Source organism: Bos taurus, chromosome 6 (assembly GCF_002263795.3).
Source record: "Bos taurus isolate L1 Dominette 01449 registration number 42190680 breed Hereford chromosome 6, ARS-UCD2.0, whole genome shotgun sequence".
NCBI classification, from domain to species: domain Eukaryota; kingdom Metazoa; phylum Chordata; class Mammalia; order Artiodactyla; family Bovidae; genus Bos; species Bos taurus.
Genome location: NC_037333.1, coordinates 111,043,398 through 111,056,180, shown reverse-complemented (window position 1 = coordinate 111,056,180; position 12,783 = coordinate 111,043,398). Strand labels below are relative to the sequence as shown.

The following is a 12,783-nucleotide window of genomic DNA, read 5'->3' as shown; positions in this document are numbered from 1 at the left end:
AGCCCACTCCAGTACGCTTGCCTGGAAAATCCCATGGATGGAGGAGCCTGGTGGGCTGCAGTCCATGGGGTCGCTAAGAGTCGGACACGACTGAGCGATTTCACTTTCACTTTTCACTTTTATGCATTGGAGAAGGAAATGGCAACCCACTCCAGTGTTCTTGCCTGGAGAATCCCAGGGACAGAAGAGCCTGGTGGGCTGCCGTCTATGGGGTCGCACAGAGTCGGACAGGACTGATGTGACTTAGCCGCAGCAGCAGCAGTTTGTGAAAACTCTGGGAAATAGTGAAGAACAGGGAAGCCTAGCTTGCTGCAGTCGATGGGTTCGCACAGAGTTTTTTTAGCAGAGTTATTTTTAGCAATAGTTCACAATCAAAGACATTGAGCCTGGGTCAGTAAGAGGGTGGCTGGACATTAAAGTCAGATGGTCCAAGTCCTGAGCCCATATTTTTAGCTACTGTCCTTAAAGAGATAGGGCTTTCCTGGTAGCTCAGCTGGTAAAGAATCCACCTGCAATTCAGGAGAGCCCGGTTAGATTCCTGAGTCAGGAAGATCCGCTGGAGTAGAGATAGGCTACCCACTCCAGTATTCTTGGACTTCCCCTGGTGGCCCAGTTGGTAAAGAATCTGCCTGCAATGCAGGAGACTCTCGTTTGATTCCTGGGTTGGGAAGATCCCCTGGAGAAGGGAAAGGTTACCCACTCCCGTATTCTGGCCTGGAGAATTCCGTGGACTGTATAGTCCATGGGGTCGCAAAGAGTCAGACACGACTGAGCGACTTTCACTCACTTAAGGAGATAACTGTGTGGTAGAAGCACACAGATATGTAAATAGATCATTTCTATTTACCCCTCTGTCCATGGAGACATTCAGTGAGCATTTATTAAGCACCTACTATATGCAGACAGGATGCTAGCCTCCAAGGATACAAAGTCCAGGGAAAGGTCAGGGCCCCAGAGTGCAGGGAACATGAGTTCGATCCCTGGAACGGGAACTAAGATTCTACACGCAGTGAGGCAACTAAGTCTGTGTGCCACAGCTACTGAAGCCCATGAGCCTAGAGCCCACGCTTCACAGCAAGGGAAGCCACTGCAGTGAGAAGGCCACACACAGCAACTAGGCGAGCAGCCCCTACTCCCCACGACTGGAGGAAGCCTGTGCAGCAACGAAGACCAGCACGATCAAAAATCAACAAAATACTGAAAAGTATCTAGAATCATGACAGAACTGGGTGAAGAAATGAATTTTGAAGTCAGACATACAGGTTTGAAGGCCAGCTCTGCCCCTAATTGCTTATAAGTCATTAAACTTCTCAGAGCTTTGGTTTCCTCATCTGTAAAATGGGGATAGTAATCTACTTCATGGATTGCCGGGGTCCAGCCCCGGCTGATCCAGGGTATTCGAAGGAGAGACAGCCTAGGCGACTATTTATATATTAATTAGAGATATAAAGAGTAATAGAATGAGGATAGCTCAGTAGGAAAATTCAGTGGAGAAAAGAGGCTGAGTAGCTTGGTTTACGCGGAAAATCAATATAACCTGTGACACCAGGTTAGCTCTGACCATGGAGGCCGCAGGCGCCCTCTCGAATAGCAGAAGGTGCCCCACCTTAGACACCTTCTCGAGTGGGTCTTAGAAGCCCAGGCAAATAAATGGTCGCAGAGGATATCCGCGCTCCAGATGGAGACTTCAGCCAGAATGTGAAAAGAATGACATGCGGAGACCAAGCGCTGGTGAGCAAGGCCTGTAGCTTTATTTTTAACAGGGGCTTTTATACCCTAAGTTACACATAGAGGATAATAGGGGATGCAAAGTCAGCAGTTTTTGATCCTTATCAAAAACCAGGGTTTCTTTCCCGCAAATTTATCGTATACAAATGGTTTAGGTGATTTACATCATCTTCTGGCCAGAAGGCCTATTAACATTTTATGACTCTTGACAAGGACTTATCAACAAAGACTTATTTTCTCTAAGAGTAATTATTTTAAGGTTTGGCACCATCTTCTGAGGATAAAATTGCATTCCTATAGGGCGGATGTGTAATGGGTTTACAACAAAGGAAAGAATTTATTACCTTAAGGGTCTAAAGTTACTAACACCAAGGCCACTACTTATTTTTTCTATATACCAACTATTTTAATTAATACATATTCAAGGATACAATTCAGGGGATGTGGAAACTTGGCAAAAAAAATTGGCTCATCAATGAATCCTTTACTAGTTTATTCTGACAGTTTCTAACTCTCTGAGAGGCTCTAAGCTATTTGAATACCTTAAGCTTCTCGCGCCTCTGGAGGCTGGGAGACTGTAAACAATCGAATGCATAGCTGTAGGAGTCCGGGTAAACTTGTCAGGCGAGTTAGAGAGCCATCTGAGGGGTTTGGATTTAAACACTCCTATTTGCCCAGGAACTTTTATTAACTGGAGCTGTAAGTTAACTCTTTGACAGAGAGAGTGAGATGGTGGTAGGGGACAGCCCCCAGTAAAGTCAGAGGTGAGAGCACAAAGCAATAAAGTAGGCAGACTCTGGTTTTTGGGGGGTAGATGCTCGAGAATATCCGGGGGGACTCCTGAGGCTCGATCTCGCCTTTGCGTATGCCGAGCCTCCTTCCTCATGACCTTTGTCACGAGTGGAATGTCTCTCGCCAGCTCCCGGCAATGGATCATGGTGAAAGCTAAATGGTATGTTAACTTCATGTGTCAGCTTAGCAGGTCACCTAACAGAAGCAGAAGATATTAAGGAGAAGTGGCAAGAATACACAGAAGAATTATACAAAAAAGGTGTTCATGACCCAGCTAACCACAATGCTATGATCACTCACCGAGAGCCAGACATCCTGGAGTAGGAAGTCGAGTGGGCCTCAGGGAGCATCCCTACAGGCAAAGCTAGTACAGGCGATGGAATTCCAGCTGAGCTAGTTCAAATCCTAAAGGATGATGCTGTGAAAGTGCTGCACTCAATATGCCAGCAAATTTGGAAAACTCAGCAGTGCCCACAGGACTGGAAAAGGTCAGTTTTCATTCCAATCCCAAAGAAAAGCAATGTCAAAGAATGCCCAAGCTACTGCACAATTGCACTCATCTCACACACTAGCAAAGTAATGCTCTAAATTCTCCAAGCCAGGCTTTAACAGTATGTGAACTGTGAACTTCCAGATGTTCAAGCTGGATTTAGAAAAGGCATAGGAACCAGAGATCAAACTGTCAACATACGTTGGATCATAAAAAAAGCAAGAGAATTCCAGAAAAACATCTACTTCATTGACTATGCCAAAGCCTTTGGCTGAGTGGATTATAACAAACTGTGGGAAATTCTGAAAGAGATGGGAATACCAGACCACCTTACCTGCCTCCTGAGAAATCTGTATGCAGGTCAAGAAGCAACAGTTTGAACCAGACGTGGAACAACGGATTGATTCCAAATTGGGAAAGGAATGCATCAAGGCTGTATATTGTCACCCTGCTTACTTAACTTATGTGTAGAGTACATCATGAGAAATGCCTGGCTGGATGAAGGACAAACTGGAATTAAGTTTTCTGGAAGAATTATCAATAACCTCAGATACTCAGATGATACCACCCTGATGGCAGCATGTAAAGAGGAACTAAAGAGCCTCTTGATGAAGGTGAAAGAGGAGAGTGAAAAAGCTGTCTTAAAACTCAGCATTCAAAAAAAAAAAAAAAATATGACATCCAGTCCCATCACTTCATGGCAAGTAGATGGGGAAACAATGGAAACAGTGACAAACTTTATTTTCTTGGGCTCCAAAATCACTGCAGATGGTGACTGCAGCCATGAAATTAAAACACGCTTATTCCTTGGAAAAAAAGATATGACAAACTGAGACAGCATATTAAAAAGCAGAGACATTACTTTAGCAACAAATTTTGTCTAGTCAAAGCTATGGTTTTTCCAGTAATCATGTATGGATGTGAGAATTGGATTATAAAGAAAGCTGAGCACCAAAAAATTGATGCTTTTGAACTGTGGTGTTGCAGAAGACTCTTGAGAGTCCCTTGGGCTGCAAGATCAAACCAGTCAATCCTATAGGAAATCAATCCTGAATATTCATTGAAAAGACTGATGCTGAAGTTGAAGCTCCAATACTTTGGCCACCTGATGTGAAGAACTGATTCATTGGAAAAGACTCTGATGCTGGGACAGATTGAAGGCAGGAGGAGAAGGGGACGACTAAGGATGAGATGGTTGGATGGCATCACTGACTCGATATACATGAGTTTGAGCAAGTTCCGGGAGTTGGTGATGGACAGGGAAGCCTGGGGTGCTGCAGTCCATGGGGTCGCAAAGAGTTGGACACAACTAAGTGGCTGAACTGAACTGAGCAGGTCACTTTGTCCAGCCTTTTGGTCAAACATTATCTTGATGTCTCTAAGAGGCTGTTTTTTTTTTTTTTCCAGATGAGATTAATATTGAAATCTGTGTAAAGCAGATTAGCCTTTATAATGTGGGTGAGCCTCATTTGAAAAGTTGAAGGCCTGAGGAGTAGAACAAAGACTGACCTCTGCTGAACAAGAGGGGATTCTGCCAGCAGGTGACCATCAAACTAGAACTATACCATTATCTCTTCTGGGTCTCAGCCTGATGGCCCTCCTTGCAGATTTTCAACTTGCTAGCCTTCATAATCACACAAACCAACCTCCTAAAATCCATCTCTATCTATCTATCCTCTATCTATCTATTACCTGTCTATCCATTTATTACCTATTAGTGATCTATTTATCATCTATCATTTATCTACTTATCCATCTAATCATCTATCATTATCCATCTATCTAATTTATCATCTATCCATCTCCTATCTATCTATCATCAATTTAATCATCTCCCATGTGGCTCAGATGGTGAAGAATCTGTCTGCAATGCAGGAGACCCAGGTTCGATCCCTGAGTTGGGAAAATCTCCTGGAGAAGGGAATGGCAATCCATTCCAGAATTCTTGCCTAAGAAATCCCATAGACAGAGGAACCTTCCAGGCTACAGTCCATGGGGTCACAAAGAGTCGGACACAACTGAGCGACTAACAACCTCCTCCTCTATCTATCTACTCATGGTTCTGTTTCTCAGCACAACCCCAGCTAATACAAATGGTATGATTCATGAAGGTCCTTGACATATACCAGGGGCTCAGTGGGTATTGGGTTTATCCCTGCATCCCCAGAGACACTCAGGCTCTTCATTGCAGCATAGGAAGATGGTGGCCCCAAAAGGTGCTAGGATTTGTCCACTACCTCAGAGTTCTGAGGTCAACCAGGTAATCCACTTTGGGTTTCACAATTTAAGGCATGGAACATCTCCATGACTGGAGTGACCATTTCATTTTCTACAAAGACTCCCTCTGAAGGGACTTCAGAGTTTATCTGATCCACAAATGTACAAGGTGTTGATCTGAGAGCCAATATGGGTTGGTTTTTTTGTTTTTCTGACACAAGGTTTTTTGTTTGTTTTCTTGTTTTTTTCTTTTTTAGTTATTAGTTTAAGATTTGGAAAGTGTCATAAAAGCCTGGACTGCTGGTTTCTCTTGAGGAATTGGAAGTTCAGAGGACTTGAAGCAGGCCTGCTCTCTTGCCTGGCAACGTTGGGGCTGCAGCCGAGAGGTCACCACCAGCATAGACAGGATACAGGTCCTGAGGGCATTTTACTAATTTATGTTCCCCATCGACATCTGCAGACGTTCGAGTCTGTGACTCCACATGTCGTCCAGCTCCTTCAATTAGAAAAGCAAAAACAGAGACCCAGAAAGGTCTGGTGTACTTGCAGAAGGTCATGGAGCTGGGATTTTTCAGAACTGGGTCTAAAACCCAGTTCTTGCTTCCCAAACCCCTCAAAATATGCTCTATGCCAAATGAGCACAAATACTTTTATTGACAAATTAGGTGATTCCAAAGCTTTTCCTGTAAGACAATTATTTCAGTTACCAGATCAAGTTTAGTGTTAAAATGAATGCTGGCCTTTAAAATGGAGTAGATTATGACTTGTCTTACTCATCTCTGTGAGTATAAGCACAATTTGGGGTCTGATCACACCTAACTCTTCCATTTTTGTGGGCAAATTTGTCACCTTTTCATAACAGTTGTAGAAATCACAAAGTGCAATGGTGAAAACTATATGAAATATTTCATGTAAACTGCTGAGTACAGGGTCTGGATTACAGCAAGCATTCAACATATGTTGTAGAATTAGGACCTCAGAGAAATTAAAATATGACAAAATAGCAATGCAGCTAAACAATATTGCATCTGCAAATATGTATAAGTTCACAGTGATCCCATCAACTCAAACTCAACATCCCATTCATCTTCTCTCAGTTTATATATTCATTCTTTGTAGTCATTTGGTCTAACCTGCAAAACAGGATACATGTCAAAACAAACTATTGAGTAGAGTTAAAGATTGATTTGTGGTTATTTTCATCCTTAGAATACATTCCGATAATAGTGCACGGTCAGTGCATTGTGTTCGAACAAGACTTGAGTTAATTTCTTGCACCTGGGTAGTTGAGTTATCGATGAGCTGCACACTAGGGTCGGTTGTTGCTTGTTTGTATTGATTTTAAGATCTGCTTTCTTTCATCCTTTATGATATAATTTTGGTTTTTAATATGCTATACTTGTTTCAACCCGTAAGGACTAGGCTCATGGAATTAAAGTGATGGAAAAGCGTTGTCTGTCTCTCAAACTTTAGAGGTGGAGATGGTAGAGGAAACACACGTGTAAACAGCAGTCATGCTAAGTCGCTTTGGTGTGTCCGACTCTTCGCCATCCCACAGACTGTTATAGCCCACCAGGCTCCTCTGTCCATGGGATTTTCCAGGCAAGAAGACTAGAGTGGTTGCCATTTCCTCCTCCAGGGGATCTTCCTGACCCAGGGATCAAATCCATGCATCTTACATCTCTTGCACTGGCATGCAGGTTCTTTGCCACTAGCGCTATCAAGGAAGGCCAGTCCATTATTATAAACCATGTCCTGGAGGTAGGGAGGGAGGCTTGAAGGGTCGTAGTGGTTTGACTGGTAGGTGTGCTGTGCTTGGTCATTGTTGTGTTCGACTCTGTGACCCCAAGGACTGTAGCCTGCCTGGTTCCTCTGCCCATGGGATTCTCCAGGCAAGAATACTGGAGAGGGTTGCCATGCCTTCCTCCAGGGAATCTTCCTGACCCAGGAATAGAATCTGGGTCTCCTGCTTGCAGGCAGATTCTTCACCAGCTGAGCTACAAGGGAAGCCCTCTTGTAGCTGACTGGTAGATAATGGGTGCTTAATAAAGCTTGCTGAATGAATCGGTGAATCAATTTATCATTTGCTGTGTGACTCAGTGGTAAAGAACCCGCCTGCCAATGCAGGAGACACAATTTTGGTCTCTGGGTCAGAAAGATCTTCCAAGAGTGGAAGCCAGCTCTTAGTGAAAGGTCTTAGGAGGATTTCTGGCCAGTCCTTTCAGGTGGGCAAGTAGCACCCACCTAGCATGACTCAAAGCCACCTAAGATGAGTGCGGCTGACCCAGCTGGTTGTCAAGAGAGCCATTCCCTACCCTCTCCCCCACTGTCCATGAGATCTCTGGGTCTCAGCTTCCAAACCAAGTAGGCTTGTCAAGCAATTTACTCTAGGATAAAAACAGGTTCCAACAGTATTTTTTGAATTTAAAAAACTAAACTTGATGGTACTCTATGTGTCAAGCACTGTTTTTTTTTAAAAACATATTTTATTTTATTTATTCTTCCGTATATCAACATGAATCAGCCATAGGTATATGTGGTGTATGTTCCTAGCCTCCCTCTTGAACCTCCCTCCCACCTCCCAGCCCAAGCACTGTTTATATATACACACACCTAGCCATGCGTTTACAGGATCTTAGCTTCCTGACAGGGGATTGGACCCAGGCCATGGCAGTGAAAGCTCCAAGTCCTAACCACTGGACCACCACCTGAAGAGCTAGTCTGAGAACTGTGCGTCTGTTCTCTCGCTTAAAGCTCAAACTGAAAGGTTGTTGTTGAATCACGCGAATACACCGGGATTCTTGGCCCCCGGAGGAGAAGAATTCAATCCGGGGCCAGAGACAAGGCTTGATCGCTCAGAGCTTTTGTGTAGTAAAGTTTTATTAAAGTATAAAGGAGATAGAGAAAGCTTCTGACATAGGCATCAGAAGGGGGCAGAAAGAGTACCCGCTTGCTAGTGTTAATAATGAGGTTATATAATCCAAAGAATGTCTGGAGGTTGCAAAGACCTCCTCCGACCTACTCCCATAATTTACATTTTAAGATAACACTGTCCTCAGGCAAGATACATCCTTGTAAAGACCAGGTATACTCCCATAATTAACATTTTAAAATAACAGAAGGTTGAATCCAAAGACTGTCCTTAGGCAGGATACATTATTGGTATATAATCCTAAGGAATGTGGAGAAAGAAAAAAAATTTGTCCTTTTTTCCTCCTTGAGAATTCCAGACCCCTCTCTCTTTGGGGACCCCTAGACTCCCTATCAACCTGCCTAGGAAATGACTCTCTCAAAACAACCCAAAGAGGTGGGCACCACTATCACCCCATTTTACAGGTAGAAAAACTGAGCTCTGTTCTAAGCATTTCATACACCTCAGGATCCGGACGTCAGATGGATCTGGGCGACCGTGAACGTGAGGCTAGCGTGGGAGGCAAGGGCCACGCTCCGTGTGCTTCACCATGCGCCACCCTCTTCAGTTATTTCTAGTCCCAGAAGCAACAGTGGCCACATCTGACAGTGACAAAGTGACAGCTGAGTGTCCTTGGGGCAAGGATGACTCCTCGACCTGACCTGTCTGTGGAGTCATTTGCAATGTTGCCCTTTTGAAAAATATTATTTATTTATTTGGCTGTGGCAGGTCTTGGTTTGGCATGCGGGATTGTTTTGTTGCAGTGCACGGATTCTCTACTTGGGGCTCACGGTCTTAGTAGCTGTGGTGTGTGGGCTTAATTGCTCCGTGGCGTTTGGGATCTTAGTTCCTAGACCAGGGATCGAATCCACATCTCCTGCATTGCAATGTGGAGTTTTGACCACTTGACCACCGGGGAAGTCCTGGAAGGTTGCTCTTGACTAAGTGGCTTCCAAACTGTTCTCCTACCCTCCTGGAAAGTCTGCCAGCCTCTGAGCTTCCCTAGAAAATGTATTTCTGGCCAGAGCTGCATTGCAGCTAAGGTCAGCAGTTGATACACATGACTAGGTTTGACGAACCTTCCTTGGTTTCTCTTCTCTGCAGGTCTGCAGTGGTTCAAGATTCCAAACATTGTTTCACAGTTATGTTCCTTATTAATAGTCACACATTTCACTATCTCATCACATCGACTCCTGGGAGGTCTCAAGTGAGGTTTCTTAACAGGACAAAGGTGTGTCATCACGTGATTCTCCAAACTTCCAAGCTGAGATTCTTGCTGGAAAGCAAACAGCACTCTTCGTTCTTCGATGTCCTGATGGCACAGAGGAATGGTAAGGGCTTATCAGGTCTTCAACAGACTGTGTGGACCCCTCTGAGCATCTATTCCCACCTCCCCCATCCCCAAGACATCCACAATGAAGGTCCATCCTCTCTCCAGTTGCCCGACTCACTTAACCTTGGGATGGGGTTGGCGAGGCCATGCTGTCTTTGGAAGAGCATCTCCAGCTTGTTTGATTCTTCCTCCAACCCCATAGACAATTGTGGCATGTTTTTCCCCAGCTTTATCGAGGTATGATTGACGAATAAATATTGATATATATTTAAGGTGTGTGATGTGACATTCCGGTATACATGCACATCGCTCAACGATGATCACAATTCAGCTAATCAACACATTCTTCATCTTGCACAGGCACCTCTGTGTGTGTGTGTGTGTGGTGAGAAAATTTGATATTTATTTTGTTGTTGTTGTTCAGACGCTCAGTCACGTCCGACTCTTTGCGACCCTGTGGACTGCAGCACACCAGGCTTCTCTGTTCTCCACCATCTCCTGGAGCTTGCCCAGACTCATGTCCATTGAGTTGGTGATGCCATCCAACCATCTCATCCTCTGCCATCCCCTTCTCCTCCCACCTTCAATCTTTCCCAGCATCAGCGTCTTTTCCAATGAGTCGGCTCTTCGCATCAGGTGGCCAAAATATTGGAGTTTCAGCTTCCCTAGTCACTACGTCTCCAGAACTTTCTCATCTTATAACCAGAAGTTTACAACACCCTTTGACCAGCACTGCCCTGTTCCCCACCCCTCCAGCTCTAATAGCCACCTTTCCACTTGCTGTTGCTGTGAGTTTGACTTTCTTAGATTCCACACATAAGTGAGGGCAAGCAGTTTTTCCAGACACAATTGTTTTTAAAAGAATAACTCCACAGTCCTTTATTATTCATGATTTGCATAATTCATTGATACGTGTTGTAAATATATTCCAAACTGGCAAGTCACAGATGTCAATGAACTTTCTCACTGGGTCACTTGTCTCTTAATCCCACTGTTTTCTCTACCTTGTGCTGTTTGCACTTTGCGTAAATGATTTTTTTAAAAAGCATGATGAGCCAAATTTGAATTAAGTTAAAGGATAAATGCTGTGTTAGGGATCAATTCAAACCCTTCTGTGCTCTGTGAGTGTGATCTAAGGGCCAGCTAACCACTGCCTCTTGGGGTGGCACCCAGAAATTGAGTCCCTGATGGATTGATATGAAAAACATATATTCAAATGATGGCTGGCACTGTTTACAATAGACAATACAAAGAAGCAACCTAAATGTCCATCAGCAGAGGAATGGATGCAGAAGATGCGGTATGTCTATACAAGGGAATGTCACTCAGCCATTACAAAGAATCTGAAGTAATGCCATTTGCAGCCACATAGATGGACCTAGAGATCTGTCATACTGTGTGAAGTAAGTCAGAGAGAAAGAGCGTATCATGTGCTATTGGGGACAGGTGGGGGGGGATAGTTAGGGAGTTTGGGGTTGACCTGTTGTTTATTCGACTCTTTTGGGACCCTATGGACGGTGGCCTGCCCAGCTCCTCTGTCCATGGGATTTTCCAGACAAGAACACTGGAGTGGGTTGCCATTCCCTTCTCCAGGGAATCTTCCTGTCCCATGGACTGAACCCATGACTCCTGCATTGCAGACAGATTCTTTACCACTGAGCCACTTGGGAAGACTACCTCTATATTTAAAATGGATAACCAACAAGGTCTTCCTGTGTATAGCACAGGGAACTCTGCTTGATGTGTGTCCAGCCCGGGTGGGAAGGCGGTGTGGGGGAGAGTGGGTACACGTATATGTGGCTGAGTCCCTTCACGGCTCACCTGAAGCTGTCACAACATTGTTAATCGGCTATACTCCAACAGGAAATAAAAAGTTTAGAAAATGATGGTTAATGTAGCAAAAAGAAATTAGTTGCTTCATTATTTACAAACTGTGGGGAAATGTTAGGCTAACATTGCATTTATAAATGCTGTCTTTTTCTAGTCCCTTTTTATTTTTTGATTAATTTTTATTGGTGTACAGTTGCTAGACATATTGTATTCATTTCTGTTGTAGAGCAAAGTGAATCAGCCATACATACACACATAGTCCCTCTTTTTTAATATCTTATTTTTATTTATGGGAAGCTGCTATATAACACAGGGAACCCAGCCTGGTGCTCTGTGACGAGCTAGGGGGATGGGATGGGGGTGGGGGTTGGGAGGCAGGCTCAGGAGGGAAGAGACATAGTTATGACCAATTCAAGCTATCCTACAGCAGAAATCAACACAACATCATACAGCAATTATCCTCCAATTAAATAAATAAATACAAATGCCTTTTAAAGTTATGCTGTAGGTTTATCCTAACATTTTGCTTCATACAATTTGCCATACAAAACTTGTATCCATATACATAACCACTTGCCCTTTAAAAAGCCACGAAAACACAGAGTCATTCTGCGCCATGTGGATTCTACCTGAGATGCCCAAGTCACAGTCTTGGGAGTGGTCCTCAGGAGAAACTGCATGCCAGGAAGTCAGTCAGCACGGCTCCTAAGGCATCTCTTCCAGCAGGGAGTGTGCAGGCTTGGGTGAGTTTGTTTCTAATGAGAGTTAAAAGGCACAGAAAGTTGTCGAGCCGAAAAGAATGTTTTTTGCCAAAATATTTGATATATACTTGGCTTTGTCTGCCAAGTATATAAGAGACACAGATGTGGTGCGAAACAGGCCAACACAAATGGGACTAAGAAAGACCTACTAAATGCAGCATCCCTATGAACTGAGAAAAGCGTGTGTGCACATATATACATATACACACATGTGCATACGTGTATCCTTTCAACTATCAGAACTGTATTTGAAAGTGTGCCTCAAATGTTATCAGGTCATAAACCATTACAGAAGGAAAACAGTGATCCTTGAGGAGCTGGAAAAGGGAAATGAGGTTATAGTTCATTCCCAGAGCCTTTGGGTGAATATGGTGGTGTGTAAAATTTGAGATAGTAACAGGATTTTTCTAGAGCACACAGGAATGAAGTGGGGAGACAAGGCATAGCAGGTTTACGAGTAAAATATGAGGTTTGCTGAGCAATCAGTAATTTGGTAGAGATGTCACTTATAAGAAGAGGGATATAGAAGATCTACTTACAGAAAAAGTCCTTAGGGCTAGAGACACATGATTTAGTCACTGAGTCATATCTGACTCTTTTGACCCTGTGGATTGTAGCCCTCCAGGCTCCTCTGTCCGTGGGATTTTCCAGGGAAGAATACAGGAGTGCATTGCCATTTCCTCCTCCAGGGGATCGTCCCAAGCCAGGGATCAAACCAGCA

At 43.9% G+C, this 12,783-nt stretch overlaps 1 protein-coding gene across 1 annotated transcript in view; it reads right to left on the bottom strand.

The window, feature by feature from the left end:
- Positions 1–1,727: 1,727 nt before the first annotated feature.
- CD38 (CD38 molecule) overlaps positions 1,728–12,783 on the bottom strand; it is a 67,859-nt gene continuing 56,803 nt past the window's right edge. Inside the window, exon 8 of the mRNA XM_005208310.5 lies at positions 1,728–12,056. Coding sequence (XP_005208367.1) covers positions 11,966–12,056 — 91 coding nt within the window. The 3' untranslated portion in view covers positions 1,728–11,965. The remainder of the gene's footprint in view (positions 12,057–12,783) is intronic.